At 42.8% G+C, this 26,065-nt stretch overlaps 1 protein-coding gene across 1 annotated transcript; it reads right to left on the reverse strand.

Moving 5' to 3' along the window:
* Window positions 1-24,714: 24,714 nt before the first annotated feature.
* On the reverse strand, window positions 24,715-25,316 carry LOC139467790 (large ribosomal subunit protein uL11-like). Its single transcript, XM_071249297.1, has 2 exons — window positions 25,308-25,316; window positions 24,715-25,056 (listed from the first exon to the last, which is right to left on the reverse strand). The coding sequence occupies exons 1-2, from the start codon at window positions 25,314-25,316 to the stop codon at window positions 24,715-24,717; spliced, it is 351 nt and encodes a 116-aa protein (XP_071105398.1).
* Between the last annotated feature and the right edge of the window lie 749 nt (window positions 25,317-26,065).

Below are 26,065 nucleotides of genomic sequence, written 5' to 3' on the forward strand. Positions count from 1 at the left end.
TTGTTTTGTTGCGGTTTCCTTTTTCGAAATTTCCGAATCGCATTGATAAAAAATTGAAACCGAATCGTTTTAGAAAGCTAGCATCTGATTGGCTCAAGAACACACGCATCCTTCATTTTGACTGGGCGGTCAAAGTTCGCTCAGGGTTCACCTGACGCGGCCTTCTATGGAGGCGTAATTGTTATTATTGCCGTGTGTGATTCTCCGATATTGTTACTGGTAGTTCATGTAATTATAAACCTCTAGACTGGTAGATATCGTACAACTGGAGCAACGTGGTTTTTGAACCATTGAAACAAATTTAGTCTAGTGCCCTTTAAGATGCGTTTAACACGAAGCAGCGGTAAAATACCAGGGTTGACAACACAGCCCGTCTGCATTATATAGCTATAGTTTGTTTCCGTTTGTAGTTGCAGTGATTGGTATCGTAAATGTCTAGCAGAAGATCCGGAAATGTTAGCAATCTGGTGTGATGCCTCGTCACCGTCCGCCAGTCAACCGAAGTGTGTTTGGTTGGATGAATGTATGATGCTAGTCACCAGTAGTTCAAATACAGATACCCATCTTCAGAAGTAATGGCATACTGATATTGTTTATACACACTGTATAGCCTGGCAGTCAAAATATGCACTTAATTATTAAAATCTGAAAATGATATGGTTAGTACAAAAGACAAAATGGTTCATACTTGTCTCCCCTTGGGGAACAATTAACTCCATACGTTGTCCTTTCTACCTGTGGCAGCGCCCTCTGGTGTGGTGCATCTGTTAGTGAGGGGGTAGCCGTGTTGTAATAATGTAGGTTTGTGCTTCAAAGCGTATTGTGACTGATTCATTTGGCATAAGTCTTGTGCTTTTTTAAATATTTTGTGTTGTAAATTTAGTCATTACTACTACGACTGATAATTTGTTTGCAGCGTCATATGCAATAATACCCCGTCTACCTACACCCACGACATGTCCTTCTGTGGCGGTACTGGGGCGAACACTCTGCTACTCGAGATCGTTACTTACGTTTGCGTACACTCATTTTATTTTCCCACATCCGTACCCACACCCATACCCTCACCCTCACCCACAACCTCACCCACAACCTCACTCACACCAGTAGCCACACCCACATCCATATCCACAGTCATGCCAACGCCCACATGCACATCCACATCCACACCCACACCCACACACCCACACCCACACCCACTCCAACACCCACCCACCCCCTCAAACACAACACACCCTCAACCCCATTTACACCCAAACCCTCATTACTACCCACACCCCTACCCATGCCCACGCCCACACCCGTGCCCACATCCATACCCACACCCATTAGCACACCCACACCCGTACCCACATCCATACCCACACCCATTACCACACCCACACCCGTACGCACATCCATACCCACACCCACACCCGTACGCACAGACACCCCCTCCTTCAGCTTAGTATGTCACCCCTTCCCATTTCTGTCCCTCCTCACGACAACTATCACCCTATATCTGTGCCCTGTCTATCTCACATCTACCCCACCTCTATCTCCCTATCATATCTCTATCTATCCCTATCTACCTTTCTATCTACCGCCATCAGCTCTATTCATGACTATCGACGATATCTCTATGTATCTCTATCTAACTCTTTCTATCTCTCTATCATCTTAATCTACTTCTATCATCTATCTCTATCTCTGTATCATCCCTCCCTCTCTCTGTCTCTGTATCATCTCCCTCTCTCTCGCTATCTCTGTATCATCCCACCTCTCTCTCTCTCTGTGTCATCCCTCTCTCTCTATGTCTGTATCATCCCTCTCTCTATCTGTGTATCATCTCTCTCTATCTCTCTCTCTCTCTCTCTCTCTCTTTGTATCATCCCTCCTTGATCTCGATCTCTCTCTCTATCTCTGTATCATCCCCCTCTCTCTCTCTTTACTTCTGTATCATATCTCTCTCTCTCTCTCCATATATATATATATATATATGTCTCTGTCTATCTATCACATATGCTACTTTGTCTCCTCTATTTTCCCTGCTCCTATCTAATCCAGTTGGATTCCAAAAATAACTAGGTCCGTTTGGCTGATAAAGTCTGGTGATTCACGCAGCAAGGGGTAAGTGGGAAGATGTCGGGGTGGTATAGGATATCATATCACGCAGCAATGGTGGATGGGAAGATGTTAAGGTGGTATAGGATATTATATCATGCTGCAAGGGCTGTGTGAGAAGATGTAAGGTTGGTATAGGATATTATATCACGCTGCAAGGGTGGGTGGGAAGATGTTAGTGTGGTATAGGATATTATATAACGCAGCAAGGGGTAAGTAGGAAGATGTTAGGGTGGTATAGGATATTATATCACGCAGCAAGAGTTAAGTGGGAAGATGTTAGGGTGGTATAGGATATCATATAACGCAGCAAGGGGTAAGTAGGAATATGTTAGGGTGGTATAGGATATTATATCACGCAGCAAGGGGTGATGGGAATATATTAGGGTGGTATAGGATATTATATCACGCAGCAAGGGGTAAGTTGGAATATATTAGGGTGGTATAGGATATTATATCACACAGCAAGGGGTAAGTGGGAAGATGTTAGGGTGGTATAGGATATTATATCACGCAGCAAGGGGTAAGTGGGAATATGTTAGGGTGGTACAGGATATTATATCACGCACCAAGGGGTAAGTGGGAAGATGTTAGGGTGGTATAGGATATCATATAACGCAGCAAGGGGTAAGTGGGAAGATGCTAGGGTGGTATAGGATATCATATAACGCAGCAAGGGGTAAGTTGGAATATGTTAGGGTGGTATAGGATATTATATCACGCAGCAAGGGGTAAGTGGGAAGATGTTAGGGTGGTATAGGATATTACATCACGCAGCGAGAGGTAAGTGGGAAGGTGTTAGGGTGGTACAGGATATACGCGTCGCAATATTCACTTGGTTGTGGACAAACCGTGTGACATTCTTGTATCCTTCCATGGTGATATGCAGTGGTTTAAGTTGCTTCGATATTGTCATCAACAACTGCTGTTGTATCTCCACGTGAACAGTTTTAATGTAATACAAACAATGTCAACGTCGTTAATTGTGTTCAAGAAACAATATGCAAATTTTGATAGCGTTCCCATAACCTTATAGTTGTCTACGCCCAGTTACGTAAGGAGGGCATTGTCTTGTGCAGAGTGTGTAGACTCATCCCCTGCTGTCGACGCCGCTCGCCTGGTTCTCTCCGCAGTGTCAATCACGTTGTTCAAGGTCACGTGGACCTGGACTTTTCGTTACAACTGATTATGAAAGATTATGTCACAGGTGCCTTAACGACACAAATTCCTTTATACCTGTGTAAGACATTGTTACAGATTTTCTTGCAGTTTGTAATAGGCCAGTTCAATGATGTAACCCACGGGTCGCAGACACGAACCCCGTATTACTTGAAACCATGTCCCTGTGTATAATTTTATAACAAGCATCGCAATCCAGAACCCATGTATGACGATATAACACGTGTACGAGTATATCCATAGTTTATAACACGTAAAGCAGCCCTATACTTATCTATGACGTAATAACAATTACAAGTCCAGCACCCATATTTAACGGTATCTTGAACTACAGTTCTATGACATTGTATTACCCGCAAGAGAATTCCTTTACAAAAAAAGTGCAAAGTAAACATATACAAGTAAAGATGTACATCAATACTCATACTGAGCTAAATATAATAAACAAGTAAACAACACTGTAAACAACAACATGAAATGTTATAACACGTATGACAGACATACTCCTATACAAGGTGATAACGAGGAACACTTACAAGCAGATATATAATATCATATAACCTTTATATTGCATATCCATATGCTAGCATGTCGGCCTACTTTGAGCTTCTGACTAGTATACAGCATATGAAACATGGAGAATTTCGTAATATGAGTACACTGTGACACTGCGGCTTGGAACCAGGTGGCGGTCGCTCTCCGGTAGATGTTTTATGTCTGACAACAGAGTGTACTGGTTCGCCCTATATAGATGATATTCTTACAAGTTGGATGGAATTTGTTGCTATGTTTACGAAAATAATTTATTGATTGAATAAATGTTTGAAATAATATTGACTATTATAAAGGAATAAACTTCCAGTCCGGTTATGTTGCTTGTTCTTATTCCTCATTTTCACAGCAATAAAGTCAGAATCGGGATGACATGTGACCAATGCCCTGTCTCGCCAAAAATATAAGGTAAAACAGGTGCACAGTAGACTTATCTCACCTGGAATATAGAGTAAAACAGGTGCACTGTACGCTTATCTCACCGGCAATAGAGAGTTAAACAGGTGCACAGTACGCTTATCTCACCTGGAATATAGAGTAAAACAGGTGCAGAGTATATTTATCTCACTTGGAATAAGAGTAAAACAGGTGCACAGTACAGTTATCTCACCTGGAATATAGAGTAAAGCAGGTGCACAGTACATTTATCTCACCTGGAATATAGAGTAAAACAGGTGTACGGTACATTTATCTCACCTGGAATAAAGAGTAAAACAGGTGCACAGTATATTTATCTCACCTGGAATATAGAGTAAAACAGGTGCACAGTACATATATCTCACCTGGAATATAGAGTAAAACAGGTGCAGAGTACATTTATCTCACCTGGAATATAGAGTAAAACAGGTGCACATTACATTTATCTCACCTGGAATATAGAGTAATGAAGGTAAAGCACATAGAATACCAGGAATAAAACGATTGCAGTCTTGAAGCGGGTCAATAGAACATCTTCGCTTGGAGCTCATAGAACCCCAAACTACGAAGGTAAAGTCGGTTCATAACACCTCATATCGTGGATAGGGCAGAACAGTGCGGAACTACGACCCAAGGCAATATATAGTTATATTTATCACGATGAGGATTTACAGATCAGAATCATTATGGTGTAGTTATTTGACGTAAGCAATTTTATATTAACTGGTTTTGGTAAAGTATGGAAATATGTTTCCAGTGCAATGTTATCTTCTACGACTTTAAAAAATCTTGTTTTGCCAGAATTCTGAGATACTGGAATTCCAGTTTTAAATAAAAGTATCTTCAAGGCGTGTCCACAATAAGGAGTTTGCAGAGGATTAACATGTATACGGAAGTCTTGATTGGTATACTGTTGATGACAGGTTATGTGTAGACAACCAACTCATAATACTCACTCAACAAAAAGGAGAACGAACATCTTTCATGTGTATCCACAACATTGCACCTCCTTTATCCAAACCGAAGGACCAACGGGTCGTTGACACTGCTGACAAGCAGTTTAATGAAGCGCTCGTACAATTCTACAAACGCCACTATTAGTTGGGTAGGAAGAAGGGGGTATTGTGCACCCCCCGGAAATCAATTTCTAATTGGTGTTTCTAAACTGGAAAAATGTCATAGAAAACGATTTGCTATGTTAAAAAGTTGTCAAAATGTCCCACGTACCATTTTTATGCAAATTAGTCGCCATTACTGGAAAATGCATATTTCGTCATATCTCAGCCCATAGTGCAGATAGCTCAATACTTAAGGTGTCTAAACCCATGTTTTGAGGGTCTAAGAGCGTTATAAAACTATTCTTGAAATGATCAGATGTGTTATTATGCAAATTATTGCAGCCGTTAGTGAAAACTCTATTTTTCGCCATATCTTGGCCAATATCAATGATAACTGCAGACATAGAGCGTATGGACCTATGTTCTGAAGGTCAAGGAATATAAAAACATAAATACATGTATATATATTTTAAAACAAATTTATTTTCAGATGGTTCAAGAACACAATAACACTATAACACAATAACACTATAAGTGTCCTAGTACATGTAGAATGTATGCTAGCATGTCCAAGCATGCTAAGTATGCAACAGAACAGCTAGGACTGGGCCATACAATTCTGTAAGTTACAGTCAAATTCTTTACTCATCACTCATCATCACTTTCATCTAAACTGTCAAACTCATCATTTTCATCGTCATCTTCATCAACAACATGTTCATCTCCTTCCCGATCACCAGCATCCAGGAGATCAACCAGCGAGGTTGGTAGGACAGGACCATTTGACCACATTGGTTCCAGGACTCCTTGGTCAGTTCTCATCCACCCCTGCTGCTCCTCGTAAGGCTTGGGTTTCTCCACAAAAGGTTGGTCAGCTCGCTTGTACAAAGCAACCCGATGGTTCACACGCTGAATGTGTGGCTCCAAAGCAGATTGGCATGGGGGAAGGCGAGCTAGGTCGACCTTAGACTTGGAAGTGAGTTTCTTGTCCTCTCCCACCATTTTGCGGAGCAGCTTGACACGGACGGCGTTCACAGAAGACTCACGACACTGTCCGTACATCAGACATGTGAACTGCTCTAGCTGCTTCATCACCTGAGGCTTGACGTTCCAGTCGTCACCCAGTTGCCTGAAGGCCTTGTGGAACCTAGGATTCTTTTCCAGCTTTTTCAGTGGCCCAACCTTTCCCTTGCCTTTAAAGGAACTTGTGCAATCCTCTCCACTGAAGACATAGTAGGCAAGGAGAGTTGCACAGTAGTCTTCTCCTAGAGACTCAGCAAGGTCAGATACGTTGACAAGCTGTCTGTGCTTCCCCGATCCTGTGTCCAGGTACACAGTCAACTTGATTGAATGGGCATGATGCAGTACAATCACAAAGATGTCTGTATCTGGGGTTCTGACCACAGCGTCTTTGTATCCTAGTGCAGCGGCATGATGAAGGTACAATACCACCCTTGTATCGGTCTCTTCCTGGTTGCTGTAGATTGAGGGGAGGTCCCGCACCTCCACCTGGAACAAAGAGGCACTGTATTTAATTATTTTGATAGGAACACTTAAATTGACTTGACGTTTACAAAATATTACGGAAGTAGACTAGTAATTGAATACCATCTTACCTCGCCATCCGTTATAACAAGTTGATGGGCTCTACCTTCCACAATGAGGACTGCCATCTTTGTTCTCTCCAGTCTAGAAGCGGCCTGTTTATCACTCCATACGCGCAACAAGAGCTGACATAGATGCTTCTTGTTGTCGTCGTTTGCAAGGAAGCTCTTGAAGTCGTATGGCTTTCTGGTCGCTGGTCCAGCTAGAATGATCTTTTCTGAGCTGCCGCGCCTCAGCCTCTCTTGGGCTTTGATAGATCCGGGATGATAACTGTCAGTCGAGAACAAAAAGTGCTTCTTGGCTACCATCTGATCGAGGATTTGTAGGCATATCTCACCACAGGTTGGGCGCCATCCCAGAAGATCTGCCCTACCCCAAGGACGCTCTGTTCATACAGGATGGCATGGCACTGCTCCATACCATTACCAACCTTCCCCCAACCTGTGGTGAGATATGCCTACAAATCCTCGATCAGATGGTAGCCAAGAAGCACTTTTTGTTCTCGACTGACAGTTATCATCCCGGATCTATCAAAGCCCAAGAGAGGCTGAGGCGCGGCAGCTCAGAAAAGATCATTCTAGCTGGACCAGCGACCAGAAAGCCATACGACTTCAAGAGCTTCCTTGCAAACGACGACAACAAGAAGCATCTATGTCAGCTCTTGTTGCGCGTATGGAGTGATAAACAGGCCGCTTCTAGACTGGAGAGAACAAAGATGGCAGTCCTCATTGTGGAAGGTAGAGCCCATCAACTTGTTATAACGGATGGCGAGGTAAGATGGTATTCAATTACTAGTCTACTTCCGTAATATTTTGTAAACGTCAAGTCAATTTAAGTGTTCCTATCAAAATAATTAAATACAGTGCCTCTTTGTTCCAGGTGGAGGTGCGGGACCTCCCCTCAATCTACAGCAACCAGGAAGAGACCGATACAAGGGTGGTATTGTACCTTCATCATGCCGCTGCACTAGGATACAAAGACGCTGTGGTCAGAACCCCAGATACAGACATCTTTGTGATTGTACTGCATCATGCCCATTCAATCAAGTTGACTGTGTACCTGGACACAGGATCGGGGAAGCACAGACAGCTTGTCAACGTATCTGACCTTGCTGAGTCTCTAGGAGAAGACTACTGTGCAACTCTCCTTGCCTACTATGTCTTCAGTGGAGAGGATTGCACAAGTTCCTTTAAAGGCAAGGGAAAGGTTGGGCCACTGAAAAAGCTGGAAAAGAATCCTAGGTTCCACAAGGCCTTCAGGCAACTGGGTGACGACTGGAACGTCAAGCCTCAGGTGATGAAGCAGCTAGAGCAGTTCACATGTCTGATGTACGGACAGTGTCGTGAGTCTTCTGTGAACGCCGTCCGTGTCAAGCTGCTCCGCAAAATGGTGGGAGAGGACAAGAAACTCACTTCCAAGTCTAAGGTCGACCTAGCTCGCCTTCCCCCATGCCAATCTGCTTTGGAGCCACACATTCAGCGTGTGAACCATCGGGTTGCTTTGTACAAGCGAGCTGACCAACCTTTTGTGGAGAAACCCAAGCCTTACGAGGAGCAGCAGGGGTGGATGAGAACTGACCAAGGAGTCCTGGAACCAATGTGGTCAAATGGTCCTGTCCTACCAACCTCGCTGGTTGATCTCCTGGATGCTGGTGATCGGGAAGGAGATGAACATGTTGTTGATGAAGATGACGATGAAAATGATGAGTTTGACAGTTTAGATGAAAGTGATGATGAGTGATGAGTAAAGAATTTGACTGTAACTTACAGAATTGTATGGCCCAGTCCTAGCTGTTCTGTTGCATACTTAGCATGCTTGGACATGCTAGCATACATTCTACATGTACTAGGACACTTATAGTGTTATTGTGTTATAGTGTTATTGTGTTCTTGAACCATCTGAAAATAAATTTGTTTTAAAATATATATACATGTATTTATGTTTTTATATTCCTTGACCTTCAGAACATAGGTCCATACGCTCTATGTCTGCAGTTATCATTGATATTGGCCAAGATATGGCGAAAAATAGAGTTTTCACTAACGGCTGCAATAATTTGCATAATAACACATCTGATCATTTCAAGAATAGTTTTATAACGCTCTTAGACCCTCAAAACATGGGTTTAGACACCTTAAGTATTGAGCTATCTGCACTATGGGCTGAGATATGACGAAATATGCATTTTCCAGTAATGGCGACTAATTTGCATAAAAATGGTACGTGGGACATTTTGACAACTTTTTAACATAGCAAATCGTTTTCTATGACATTTTTCCAGTTTAGAAACACCAATTAGAAATTGATTTCCGGGGGATGCACAATACCCCCTTCTTCCTACCCAACTATATTGTCTGTCAACCATCACACAACCCGGTTTTTCACAATTCTTTTCCATGCATTTGCAGGTTTTTAACGCTTATCAGGGGAAACAATTTTGAATAAAGTCCTTCCAGATATGCTTGTTGCATGCAATGTTCTCTTTGTGAAATAACAAAGAGATATCAAGGGTTTTCTCCTTTTGAGTCACGTTTAAAAAGAGAAAATACCTAAAGAATAATATCACGTTATCCATGGCAACATGTAACACATTACACAAGATTTCTCGCCTATACCAATACCGTTGGTAAAACAAGATGTGGGGTGACCTAGGATCATGCATGCTGCAAACATGTTTGACACACATTATCATTGTCAAAGGCCACAAAATAACATGAAAACAATAAAGAAAGTATTTTTATTCGGGCATTACATTTTAAAAAAAACTGATATTTTTAATCAGGTCAATGATTATTGTACGACAATAACCAACATTCGTCACAAATGACACACACGAGTTTATTTACTGTGTGTATTTGTGAAACCTAGTTAACCAGACACATTTCAGGTGAACAGGCAAGTCTAGTCATTTCTAAGGCTCAAGTACACCAAGTTTAAAATACATACCAGGAAGGAAACACAAGAGAACAACATACACTACCGGGCAAAAGAAAGTATACCCACCCCCATGCTTGATGGCTAAAATTGAAAGGAACAGGAAATAGTTACTCGATCCCGTATCACAGTTGTGTTTTGGACCTTGGGTTGGCAGTGCAGCAGTGGCTGTGTTCAGCCTAGTAACGTTTTGATAACGTTTGTACGTTTTGGGTCAAATGCAGTTTTCAAGTGTATGCGTGTACTTTATTTTGTCCAGCAGTTTACTACACAGGGAAGAATCGTTTATAGGGGGAAGCGATGTCACGCGCAGCTGATCAGGTCGCACAGAAATCTGACAAATGTCTAGATTTGCTACACAATTATCAATATTTCAAGATGAAATGAATAGTTTGTTCGGAAATATGACCAAAATGAATAGTTTGTTCGGAAATATGCCTAAAATGAATAGTTTGTTGTCAGTACTAAAAATACGATGACTTTGTTTTTGTGAAAAATACCGAAACGTTAAACATTGTGTGTTAATAGTGAATGAATAGATTGTTTGATGGTGCTCAGTAAATAAATAGTTTGTTGGATACAGCTGAGGAATAAATAAAAAATAAATCGTCCTTTCAGGTATTCCCCACTTTCGCATTACTCATTACGCCTTAGCACTACGAATCACGCACTACGCATAACGGGCACTTGGAAACATATCTTTAAATCAAGTGAAAAGTATTCTATGTGCACCGCGGACTTTTCATCACCGACTATACACATCGAGGACTACGCATTGCGGACAACACATTAGACAGACAGACAGACAGACAGACAGACAGACAGACAGACAGTTTATTCAGTAAGAAGGCCATAGGCCCATAATAAAGACAATGGTTGATTGCATGAACTACGCGTGCCAAGGAAGTAGTCTATTTAAATATACACATGTGTTATATACAACATCAAAGTTTCTTGATGAAATAATTTCAGTAAAAGATATCACAGTTTGAAACTTGATATACAGTTTAAGATACATATTTCTTAGGGCTGAATAACGCTCACATACAAGTAAAACATGAAATTCATCTTCAATAAAAGATATACCATTTTCTATACAATATTTACATAATCGTTTAGTGTATTGGACATTTGTGTATCTCCCCAAGTCATTTGCAAGTTTAAACTTGCTACATCTGAAATGAGTCATACATATTCTCAGATGTACTGGTATGGGGAGTGTAAGATATTTTTCTACATTTAACAGGCATATAAAATGTTTATAATAAAAGGTATCAGATATACTATTAATAGAACTACACCATGATTGTTGAAGGTTATCAAATAATTTTTGCTTAAAAAGATGAATAAACATCTTCACATTGCCAACATCTTGTGTTAACCATACATATCCAAAACCTAATTTAAACAAAATATTCTTAATGTGAGTAGCCCATGTGGTGCGACCAGAATGGTCCAGTGATTTGAGCATTAAATAACATCGGCGAGGCAGTCTGTGCTCGTCCAAATACTTGATGGCCCTTGTGGTATACACAAGTTGGAGAGGGGCTCTTACGCACTCTCCTAAAACCGGACAACACATTACAGACTATACATATCGCGGACTACGCTTTGCGGACTACGCATCACAGACTATACACATCGCGGACTACGCATCACAGACTATACAAATCGCGGACTACGCATTGCGGACTACGCATCACAGACTATACACATCTTGGACTACGCATTACAGACTATACACATCGCTGACTACGCATCACAGACTATACACATCGTGGACTACGCATCACAGACTATACACATCGTGGACTACGCATCACAGGCTATACACATCGCTGATTACGCATCACAGATATACACATCGCGGACTACGCATCACGGACTATACACATAGCGGACTACTGATCTCAGACTATACACATTGCGGTCTACGCATCACAGGCTATACACATCGCTGATTACGCATCACAGACTATACACATCGCGGACTACGCATCACAGACGATACACATCGCGGACTACGCATCACAGATATACATATCGTGGACTAATGATCACAGACTATACACATTGCGGACTACTGATCACAGACTATACACATCGCTAATTACGCATCACAGACTATACACATCGCGGACTCCGCATCACAGACTACACACATCGCGGACTACACATCACGGACTTCGCATCACAGACTATACATTTCGCGGACTACACATCACAGACTACGCATCACAGACTATGCACATCGCGGACTATGCATCACAGACTATATACATCGCGGACTACGTATCACAGACTATACATCGCGGACTACACATTACAGACTATACACAAAGCGGACTATTGATCACAGACTATACACATTGAGGTCTGCGCATCACAGACTATACACATCGCTGATTACGCATCACAGACTTTATACATCGCGGTCTACGCATCACAGACTATACACATCGCTGATTACGCATCACAGATTATACACATCGCGGACTACACATCGCGGAGTATGCATTACAGACTATACATCTCGCGGACTATGCATGACAAACTATACACATCGCGAACTACGCTTCAGAGACTATACACATCGTAGACTACGCATCACAGACTATACACAAAGCGGACTACTGATCACAGACTATACACATTGAGGTCTGCGCATCACAGACAATACACATCTCTGACTACGCATCACAGACTTTACACATCGCGGTCTACGCATCACAGACTATACATATCGCTGATTACGCATCAGACACTATACACATCGCGGACTCCGCATCTAAGATTATACACATCGCGGACTACACATCGCGGACTATACATTACAGACTATACATTTCACGGACTATGCATTACAGACTATACACATCGTGGACTACGCATCACAGACTATACACATTGAGGACTACGCATTACAGACTATACACATCGCGGACTACTGAACACAGACTATACACATCGTGGACTACGCATCACAGACTATACACATTGCGGTCTACGCATCACAGGCTATACACATCGCTGATTACGCATCACAGAGTATACACATCCTGGACTACGCATCACAGACTATACACATCGCGGACTACTGATCTAAGACTATATACATTGCGGGCTACGCATCACAGACGTTACACATCGCGGACTACGAATCACAGATATACACATCGCGGACTACTGATCACAGACTATACACATCGCGAACTACTGATCACAGACTACACACATTGCGGACTACTGATCACAGACTATACACATCGCTGACTACGCATCACAGACTATACATATAGCGGACTACGCATCAGAGACTATACACATCGTGGACTACGCATCACAGATATACACATCGCGGACTACGCATCACAGACTATACACATAGCGGACTACTGATCTCAGACTATACACATTGCGGTCTACGCATCACAGGCTATACACATCGTTGATTACGCATCACAGACTATACACATCGCGGACTACGCATCACAGACGATACACATCGCGGACTACGCATCACAGATATACATATCGCGGACTACTGATCACAGACTATACACATTGCGGACTACTGATCACAGACTACACACATTGCGGACTACTTATCACAGACTATACACATCGCTAATTACGCATCAGAGACTATACACATCGCGGACTCCGCATCACAGACTATACACATCGCGGACTACACATCACGGATATTGCATCACATACTATACACATCGCGGACTATGCATCACAGACTATACATTTCGCGGACTACACATCACAGACTACGCATCACAGACTATGCACATCGCGGACTATGCATCACAGACTATATACATCGCGGACTACGTATCACAAACTATACACATTGCGAACTACTGATCACAGGCTACACACATTGAGGTCTGCGCATCACAGACTATACACATCGCTGATTACGCATCACAGACTTTGCACATCGCGGTCTACGCATCACAGACTATACATATCGCTGATTACGCATCACAGACTATACACATCGCTGATTACGCATCACAGATTATACACATCGCGGACTACACATCGCGGACTATGCATTACAGACTATACATTTCGCCGACTACGCATCACAGACTATGCACATCGCGGACAACGCATCACAGACTATACACATTGAGGACTACGCATTACAGACTATACACATCGCGGACTACTGAACACAGACTATACACATCGTGGACTACGCATCACAGACTATACACATTGCGGTCTACGCATCACAGGCTATACACATCGCTGATTACGCATCACAGAGTATACACATCCTGGACTACGCATCACAGACTATACACATCGCGGACTACTGATCTAAGACTATATACATTGCGGGCTACGCATCACAGACGTTACACATCGCGGACTACGAATCACAGATATACACATCGCGGACTACTGATCACAGACTATACACATCGCTGATTACGCATCACAGACTACACACATTGCGGACTACTGATCACAGACTATACACATCGCTGACTACGCATCACAGACTATACATATAGCGGACTACGCATCAGAGACTATACACATCGTGGACTACGCATCACAGATATACACATCGCGGACTACGCATCACAGACTATACACATAGCGGACTACTGATCTCAGACTATACACATTGCGGTCTACGCATCACAGGCTATACACATCGTTGATTACGCATCACAGACTATACACATCGCGGACTACGCATCACAGACGATACACATCGCGGACTACGCATCACAGATATACATATCGCGGACTACTGATCACAGACTATACACATTGCGGACTACTGATCACAGACTACACACATTGCGGACTACTTATCACAGACTATACACATCGCTAATTACGCATCAGAGACTATACACATCGCGGACTCCGCATCACAGACTATACACATCGCGGACTACACATCACGGATATTGCATCACATACTATACACATCGCGGACTATGCATCACAGACTATACATTTCGCGGACTACACATCACAGACTACGCATCACAGACTATGCACATCGCGGACTATGCATCACAGACTATATACATCGCGGACTACGTATCACAAACTATACACATTGCGAACTACTGATCACAGGCTACACACATTGAGGTCTGCGCATCACAGACTATACACATCGCTGATTACGCATCACAGACTTTGCACATCGCGGTCTACGCATCACAGACTATACATATCGCTGATTACGCATCACAGACTATACACATCGCTGATTACGCATCACAGATTATACACATCGCGGACTACACATCGCGGACTATGCATTACAGACTATACATTTCGCCGACTACGCATCACAGACTATGCATCATAGACTATACACAACGCGAACTACGCATCAGAGACTATACACATCGTGGACTACGCATCACAGACTATACACATAGCGGACTACTGATCACAGACTATACACATTGCGGTCTACGCATCACAGACTATACACATCGTTGATTACGCATCACAGACTATGCACATCGCGGACTACGCATCACAGACGATACACATCACGGACTACGAGTCACAGATATACACATCGCGGACTACTGATCACAGACTATACACATCGCGGTCTACGCATCACAGACTATACACATCGCTGATTATGCATCACAGACTACACACATTGCGGCTACTGTTCACAGACTATACATATCGCTGACTACGCATCACAGACTACACATATAGCGGACTACGCATCACAGACTATACACATCGCGGACTACGCGTTACAGACTACGCGTTACAGACTACGCATCACAGACTATACACATCGCGGACAACGCTTCACAGACTATACATTTCGTGGACTATGCATCACAGACTATACACATCGCTGATTATGCATCACAGACTACACACATTGCGGCTACTGATCACAGACTATACATATCGCTGACTACGCATCACAGACTACACACATAGCGGACTACGCATCACAGACTATACACATCGCGGACTACGCGTTACAGACTACGCGTTACAGACTACGCATCACAGACTATACACATCGCGGACAACGCTTCACAGACTATACATTTCGTGGACTATGCATCACAGACTATACACATCGCGGACTATGCACATCGCGGACTATGCATCACAGACTATACACATCGTGGACTATGCATCACAGACTATACACATCGCGGACTTCACATCTCGAACAACGCATTACAGACTACGCATCTCTGACTATACACATCGCTGACTACGCATCACAGACTATACACATCGCGGACTACACATCGCAGACAACGCATCACAGACTATACACATCGCGGGCTATGCATCACAGACTATACATTTCGCGGACTATACATATAGCGGACTACGCATCACAGACGATACACATCGCTGATTACGCATCACAGACTATACACATCGCGGACTACGCATCACAGACGATACACATCGCCGAGTACACATCGCGGACTATGCATCACAGACTATACATTTCGCGGACTACATATCACGGACTAAGCATCACAGACTATGCACATCGCGGACTATGCATCACAGACTATATACATCGCGGACTATGCATCACAGACTATACATCGCGGACTACGCATCACAGACTACGGATTACAGACTATACACATCGCGGACTACGCATCAGAGACTATACACATCGTGGACTACGCATCAGAGACTATACACATAGCGGACTACTAATCACAGACTATATACATTGCGGTCTACGCATCACAGACTTTACACATCGCTGATTTCGCATCACAGACTTTACACATCGCGGTCTACGCATCACAGACTATACACATCGCTGATGACGCATCACAGACTTTACACATCGCGGACTCCGCATCACAGACTATACACATCGCGGACTACACATCGCGGACAACGCATTATAGACTACACATCACAGACTACACATCACAGACTACACATCGTGGACTGCGCATTACAGTCTATACATTTAGCGGACTATGCATTACAGATTATACATATCGCGGACTACGCATCTCTGACTATACACATCGCGGACTCCGCATCACAGACTATGCACATCGCGGACTATGCATTACGGACTAAACACATCGCGGACTACACATCGCGGATTACACATCGCGGACTACACATCACAGACTACGCATCACAGACTATGCACATCGCGGACTATGCATTACAGACTATACATTTCGCGGACTACGCATCACAGACTATGCACATCGCGGACAACGCATCACAGACTATATACATCGCGGACTACGTATCACAGACTATGCACATCGCGGACTACGCATCACAGACTACGCATCACAGACTATACAAATCGCAGACTACGCATCAAAGACTATACACATCGTGGACTACGCATCACAGACTATACACATAGCGGACTACTGATCACAGACTATACACATTGCGGTCTACGCATCACAGACTATACACATCGTTGTTTACGCATCACAGACTATACGCATCGCGGACTACGCATCACAGACGATACACATCGCGGACTATGCATCACAGATATACACACCGCGGACTACTGATCACAGACTACACACATTGCGGACTACTATCACAGACTATGCACATCGCGGACTACGCATGACAGACTACGCATCAGGTCTCCTCACGACGTTCACATGGAATCCTAGCTTTAGGGTCCAAATTAATAAAATCAAAATAATTTCAATAGCTTTAGGGTTTGGGTCTGGGATCGGAGTTCTTGAGAGTTTTGCGGATGGTTTTGGAGACTAGATGGGCAGGGTAACTGTTGGGGGAGTTTGCCCATTGCTATTTCCATCCTTTTATCTATCAGTGCTGATTATCCCCGGCCTCCCGTTTGCCCATTGTCCATTTCCAAATACCAATCAGTGATAATTTAATTCTGGCTTTCAGTTGTCCACAACTATCAGTGCTGAGTGCAGTAAAGTGTTGACTTTCATTGACTGTTACTAATCACCTATATCCGACCATTATCTGATGTGTTTCCTGGTGAAGTTTCCACCCTTTGTTATCTTATTACTTTTGTTGTTCTTACATGTACATACATATGCCTCATAGCATTCATTCACCTGATGAAGGGGTAAGCATGTACTCTGAAACGTTGTGTTCCTCATAAATAAAGAAGTTGACAACCATAAATTCTCTTCCTTATGTGTATCACTTCTAAATGCCATTCAAAGACTTCAATAGCTTTATTTAGAAATGGTTTCATTCACCAGCCTTGGTGTCTTGTTTGACCTTTCGAAATATATTTTTCGTTGTTAAATAGCGACAGTGTACCTTTTAATTTTGAAAATGTTTCAACTTTCGTATTTACCCTTAGTGTCCACAGTTTTCGGCTATCTGATTGGTGAAAAATACTATGTGCATCAAGTGGGAATTCCGTTGACGTCATAATACCAAATATAAAACTTAGAAGGGGAAATGTAGACCCGGAGCGGAAAAAAACAAAGGAAGTGGTGTATCTGTTTAATCCGACCTCAGCTTCACAGGAACGTTATAGACTTGTAGGTTGATGGACATTATAGACAAGGAAGTTCAGCTTTGCGCGTAATCGTTGTTTGTTTTTGTTGGTTAACGCCGCACTCCGCAATATTAAAGCTATATGACGGCGGTATCTAAATAATTCAATCTGGACTGGGCAATCCAGTGATTGACATCATGAGCATCGAACCACGAGGTTGGGATACGATGACGTGCATCAACCAAGTCAGCGAGTCCAACCACCTGATCCCGTTAGTCGCCTCTTAGGACGAGCATCGTCGCCTTTTTACAGCAGGGATGGCTTGCTGAAGACAATCAATTTTGTAAACATTCAACAATTACCTCTCATACATAAGCTTACTCCGACGTCCGCGCCTTGTCACTCCTCTCGTATATAAGTTTACGCCGACGTCCGCGCCTTGTCTCACCGCTTGTAAAAACCCAATGCTAACTCTATGCTTATTATCACAAGTTTTTATTTACACCCCACTCTCTTCCAGCCAAACCCAAACCCCAAGCCTTCACTAGCTTAAGTCCTGTAAACGTTTATAATTTTTTTTGGTTGCGCTTCTTTATTTATTCTTTACGCTTTTTCCCCCACTTATATAAGTGCAACATACACTTAAGTGTAATTTATCACATGCGGAAGGCGCACGTTAAATCTCCAATGAATGAATCTACGTTCAATCGCAACTCTGCCGCTATACCACACGGAACACCGCCAACACTAAACACCCACTGTAATCCACCCCCTAGTCATCCCCATCCCATACTTGGAGGCAATTCATCATGCATTCAGACTCATACAGGAACTACCGAAAGCAAAAGCAGTCATCATACCATTGCACTACAAGCGATCAGCTGCAGAAAATCAAACTCTAGACCAAACACTGTCAATAATATTTTTTTACGAATATCTACAAAACTGACGCATCAAGGGAAACAGGAGAACCTATGGATTTGAAAAAAAGCAGACAGACTGGCGAGGCTAGCTCTAGACAAAGGGGAGATACAGCATTTTTCCTTCAGTAAACTAGAGATAAAAAGGATAAAAATCATCCATATCCCAGCGATGGCAAGCCCCATGGAACGCAACTATAATCGGCAGAAGGCTTTACAAAATTCAAGCCATAATCCACAAAAAAGCCATACTTATACTCGAATGAAAGGAAAGTTGAAGTAGCCATCTCACGCCTCAGACTCAGTCACAAAAAGCACCATGACAAGGTAAGTATATCTTGCAATCAACATGAATCCATCGCTCACGTGTTACTGGAATGCCAAGACCATACCCCAACCCGGGCTCAGTTAAAACAAGGAATTGCAGTTAGATCATATATGTCGTAGATCTACTAAAGCCAGGAAATGCAACAAGGAAGGCCAAGCTAACTCTATGGTTGACTCTCAGTCTGCCCACATCTCAGTCTGCCTACACTGTAAATTAAAGTGTAGGCACAATGAGAACACCCCTATTTCAATAATAACAGTATCCAGACTGTTAGACAAACAAAAAAGAATGTGTTATTTTTAATGTTATTTAATAGCAAAAACTTTGAATTGAGAAATTGGGCCCAGATCTATCAATAGTTCACATCGTTTATTTATTCATGAAAGGTGGTCAGCTACTCGAACGTATAAAAAGAGAGCAGCCAAAAATATTCTATAAAATTCTAAAAATCAAACATCAAATCATATCAATACGAAAATAGAACTCTTATCGATACAAAAACAGAAATGATATCAATACCCGAACTCGCAAAAGATATGTGTCCCCTACCCACACACATGAATCCCAAGGAGGGACAGGTCAGCCGAAGTTGCGACCTCAGATGGCGACCTCTAAAACTCTTAGAGCACCACCGCCGCCACCACCGTACCACCACCACCAACAACAACAACAACAACGTCTACGAAAATCCAGAACTTCAGTTCGTACCTCTGGGTCGGCTGACCCGACGTTAGTTCAAAGACGGGAGTCTCTGTCCAGCTGTGCATACAAAAGCTGATTACGTAACATGTGATTTGGTCCAATGTCTTATAATCTACAAGTCAAGTCTTTTTAATCCGACACTCGTTAATCCGACAATCGGCTTTATCCGACACTAATGATAGGAACCGATTAAATCAGTGCTATTTAGACCCGTTAATCCGACAGTCTCGCACTCCGACTCCAACACACCTAATGTGCAATGAATTACCGAAATCACTCATTAAAAGTCACGTTAATCCGACACAGTGATCAGCGTACTCCGTGGTCATCTGCCCGCGAGTACACAGCCAGTATGTTGATGTGAGGCGAGTCGGCTGGTAGCTGCATATTACAAAGCTGCAGACATAAACTTTGCTTAACACTAAACAATTAATGCTTTAAATAAAGGAAACAGGATTAATCACATGCTTAGATTACCTCAATCTCATTAAAATCAGATACAAGTTCTCGCTATCGCGGAGGACATCCCATTACAGGTCACGTCAGAAGAACCTTTCGCGAACTATGACCGACGAACGTTGGTACTACTTACATTCTCATACTCATTTATCCGACATAATCATATACAACCAGCCGTTGACTGTATTTAGATCTGGTGTCTACCCTCGGCGATGGTTCGTGGTCGAAATATCAAAAAGCCCAGTTTCGCGCATCAGTACCCAGGACCTAACTGTCGTAAATGTGAGTGAGTGAGTGAGTTGGGTTTAACGCCGCTTTTAACAGTATTCCAGTTATATCGCGGCTATTCAGCTTAATGTGGGAGGAAAGCCCGAAGTGATGCAGGTCTCCGACGTTTACCACTTCGGTGAAACCCTCGAGCACGGGTATGGTGCTGACAAACCTAGAAACATAATCGGGGCGAACCGGAATTCGAACCCACAATCATAGGTTTCTGGCGTGCCCAAGGGACGCAACTCGCGGCGCCTTAGACGACTGGGCCAATGTGAAGGGAATAGAAGAGATTAACAAATCAATTAGCATACTCAGTTAAGTTATGACTTTGTCGGCATTTCTTTGCTCCTAATTAAGAATATAAGTAAGACAAAAATTTAAGATCAATGTGAGATGAAGTAACCTCTTTTGATGTGACCCCGGATCTGAGATCGAACCCCAGATTAGGGATCGAACCCCGGACTTTCCACTCCCGGGGCAGACGCTCTACCAGTAGACCACGGAGGCGGTCTTAAGGCATGTGTCGTAGTGCAAACCATATCAATACTTTTCAAAACGTGCGCCGAAATTTTATCTCCTTTGTCTGTTTAATAAACTAATGTCCAAAAGAAACGATACCACACATTTTTCTAAATATTTTATTATGAAGAGTTAATTTTCGTCTGAAAAGGTACGTTTGCGTATCCTACGTACCTAAACCTAACGTATTCGGTCGATAAAACCGGGAACATTTGATCAATTGAGAAAAAAGCGTGCAATTTGCCCAAATGACGTTCCTTCCCGTAACACGAAATGCACGTGCATATCTTCTGCATAAAACTGCTGACCCGACACGTTGGGATCACAGCAACAAAAAGCACACAAAAGAAATGCCACTTTTGACAGCGATTGAGAGAGAGAGAGAGCCGCAGGAATGCTCCAAACAGGGAGCTTCGCCTTCGTAATTTTCTTTTTGGACCCCCCGCGTCTTTACATGTCTGTCCTCATGATTGTAAAGGATTGATTACAATGAATTTTTGTACACACACTGTGAAAACATTACTCACAAGTCATATACCAATTAAAATGTCTGTATCGTTTAGTTTTTTTGTAATGTCCTTTCAAACACGTGGTATCGTTTCTTTTGGACATTAGTTTATATGCAGCAAATACTCGGCATAACCCATCTAAATCATAAGCTCCATCTAGTCATGACCTTTAACCCCTAGCGCTATCTATAAATGTCAGTTAGTTCTCGTCGCAGGATCTTACCTATATATATAATATATGTGTGTCACTGACCTAGCTTGCCCCACTTTATGTAATACCTCTATCTACAAAACCTGACTGACATGGTCAATCAGGGTGACGGGCCCAGGTCATCGACAGATCGGGCGGTTGATACAGCTAGTCTTGGCGTCCGTCACGGCCGTCGCCCCACAAACCACTACGTCGACGATGAAGAAGCGACGTCCCACTTCCTGCCTATATGTGTAACAGAGTGGGTCTCCGCACCGACTGACCACTCAGTCCCGGTGTGCGTTCTGTCACGTGATCACTAACATGTACGCTTTTCGACTGATATTCCCAATCAACAATAAATATGATAACATAAGATAAGATAAAAGATAAGCTAATATTTTATTTGCGTGTCACGCAGTATAAAAAACATACATTCAAAGTACATGACAAAATATAAAATATACCACCCAGCCAGTTGGCCTATGAGACACGAGAGATAAAAAATAACTCAGTTTCATGTAAAGAGATTATACTAGCATCGTTTAGTGAGATACAAATGCAAAATATATACGAACGTGTGGTAACAGAACTGTTTTATTTAAGGATTGACTGTGTATTTTTTTCGGTTCATTGAGGTATGAATCGAAAAACCGATGTGCAAACTGTATGAATCCGCGTAGCAATGCAAGTTGAAATTTTCTTCTTTCATACATAGCAGTAACAACTGCGGCTAGGGGAATAGCTAAACTATCATTCTGCATAACATATATATGGTCTTCTGAGGTTAAACTTCTTAGACAAGCATGTATTGGAGGAAACATATGAGAATAGTCATATCGTAGATCAGAGTAGTATTCACATTCTGTGAGGAAATGTACTTGGTGTTCGACACACTGGCGGTCACATAACCTACATAAACGGAGGTGTAGTGGTGTCTTTGGGCGGGAGTACCGACAAAATTCAACCTCCATCCAAAAGGGAGAGAACTGCAGCGTAGTTTTGCCAAGGTACTACGTTGCTGTCTGTCTAAAACAGAGCGGACATAGGCCTACTTATTTAGAGTATTCTTAAAGAGTCTAAAAGTCCTCAACTTATTCCCATGTTCATGACCAGTGTCATTCCATAAATCACGTGACCAACACTCGGCGTCATTACATCTCAAAGTGCGTGTGATTAGATGGAATTCACTGATAAAGAAATTAAACAAATCCATAGATGGAAGTTGTAGTGATATAAACATTGCATTAACTGTCTTATCCCATGATTTGTGGAAGGTAAGAGACCAATTTCGAATCTGTGAAACAAGTCTAGATGGCGGAACAGAGTTTATCTTTCTCCAAAATCGGAAAACTTCTATTTTCTGTTTTGTGAGCTGAGCAAGCCAACCCATATCGCCCCGGACAGCTAAATTTGGAGTATATTTACCCACCCCGGGAAAGAAACGGCAGGCTTTATTTTGACCTGCGTTTATACAACTGAATTCTCGATTGCCAAAAATAACTGAGCCATATGATAAAATTGGTTGAACAAGATGGCTGCTGTCGTCTAAAACACCACCCTACGTAAATCAAGTAGTAGCCGCATGTCAAACACTTGTACGTGATGTCATTTAGTTATACGGTGGTAATTCGTATAATAAATATATGTGTGTCTTGTTTTCTTTACTCACTACGGAACTGTGGAAGGTACTTGGTGCAATTATCCCCAACCGACACCGAACTGTTGAAAATACTTGAGTGCACAAGTGACTAGCACCGAACTATCTGATCTCAAAGTTACCTCTATTTGAGGACTTTGTCATTGAGAGACGACTATGCTTGTCGTAAGAGGCGACTACCGGGATCGGGTGGTCAGGCTCGCTGACTTGGTTGATGCATGTCATCGATCCCAATTACATAAATCCGGTCTGGTCCAGACTCGATTATTTACAGACCGCTGTCATATAGCTGGAATATTGCTGAGTGCGGCGTTAAACCACAAACAACAACAACAATAACATTTATTTGAGATTTTAGACACTTCGGGTCGACACCCTGTATTTAGGTCGGGTTGTGTATTGCCTGTTATACCCCCCATCACACCAAACTAGTTTTCAATACGTTCGTAAAAATGTTGTCGAACGGGCTCCAACTGTGTATGAACGTAGTGGACGTAGTAGCAACTATTAATTGACAGTCTGTTTACGAACTTCATGGACGGGCTCGGACGGGGAGGGTGCTCTAGAACGTCCATCCCGTTCTGCAATTAGTTGGATTGACAACGTACTTAAACGAGAAAGACGTATAACGAACGGAATTGCCGTACTTCGAACGGAATTGTCGTACTTCGAACCTACTAGGCACGTGTTACGACGTCGTGCAGTCGGACATAAATTTCTGTACGTGTGCACACCGACCGGGTCGACTTCTCTTTGGAGGCATGATGTGTACAGCTCTTTGACAGTTCCGGAGAAAGACTTTGCCATACTCCTTGGCCTCATTTGTCTGGCACTCTGAAGACATCATCCATTGTGATGTTGCCAGAATGCTTCACGTGTTTGACCTTTTTCCTGTCCCTTGGGGGCCCCTTGAGGGCCTTGATGATGAGGGATGGAGCACTAGGTACAACCTCGACCTTGGCCTGTCGGTTCTGGATGATCAGCTTCACAGTGATCTTCAGTCCCTTCCACTCGGTGGTGTTCTTGGCAATGTCATCACCAATCTTCTTGGGAGACAAACCGAGGGGACCAATTTTGGGGGCAAGGGAAGAAGTGGCTGGAACTTCGGATTCTCCACCGACAGCCCTCACACATACTTCGTGAATAGCGGTTCTGGGAACCTATCAGTCAGTTGGGTGCACAGTTGAGAGAAGTCATCCACACACTGTCATTGAGAAGATTGACAGGGTAGAAATGGAAACCCCAGAGGAATAAACTGGCAGCATGGATGTTTTGAATTAAACCCTTATTCATAAAAAAAAAATTAAAAAAAAAAAATGTGTACAGCTCGGAGCCCTGAACTTGAATGAAGACTGGCTACAACGCGCTCGGTATCCATAGGAGCCGGGCCAGGACGCGAATACACACGCACTTGGGACATGATGAGGACGTACTGCGAACGAGTTGGTAGGGTTAAGAATTAGTTAGGACTGGCTTGGACGTATTGTGAACGAGGTAGAACGAGGTTGAACTGGTTAAGAACGGGTTCAGAACAGCTACGGACGTGCTCGAACTGCTTCGAAACGTTGTCGGGATGAGGTGAACGGGCACTTTTACACGATCTGAACTGGATACAAACGGACTGAAGACTGGCTAAGAACGAGACAGACGTATTGAGGACTGCTTATGAACGAACTAGCATCGTATTTTACGCCAAGCTACGCGTTCTACCGTGATCACAGCCCGATCTAGTATTTTGTTTAGAACGGGGTAGAACGGATAGAACTACTTTGGTGTGATGGTAGCATTAGACGTACTCACGCTGTTTGAGTCCAACTTTTATTTGCTTACTACTAATCATAACGCTTTTGCTTGGTGGTTACTGTCTAGTTTTGATAAATCCGTAAACTATCATTTGCACCATCTTTGTCAGTGCGCCTTAATGCTATCAGTCTGTCTATTTATCTATATTTTCGAATTCACGTGTGTGCATTTACTCATGCTTTAAAATTCCACTCGTCAGTTTATCTGTGGATGGATGAAGCGTTACTTAAGCGTTTGCGACGTAATCACTAATTAAGCACCATATGACACCTATAAAGAGGCAGTGTGTCTACAGTCCTAGTTTTCCTACAGTCGTAGAACGTCTACAATCCTAGTTTACCTACAGACGCAGTATGTCTACAGTCC

The sequence above is a fragment of the Haliotis cracherodii genome, unplaced genomic scaffold (genome assembly GCF_022045235.1).
Source record: "Haliotis cracherodii isolate W230 unplaced genomic scaffold, xgHalCrac1.p SCAF_2, whole genome shotgun sequence".
Classification (NCBI taxonomy): domain Eukaryota; kingdom Metazoa; phylum Mollusca; class Gastropoda; order Lepetellida; family Haliotidae; genus Haliotis; species Haliotis cracherodii.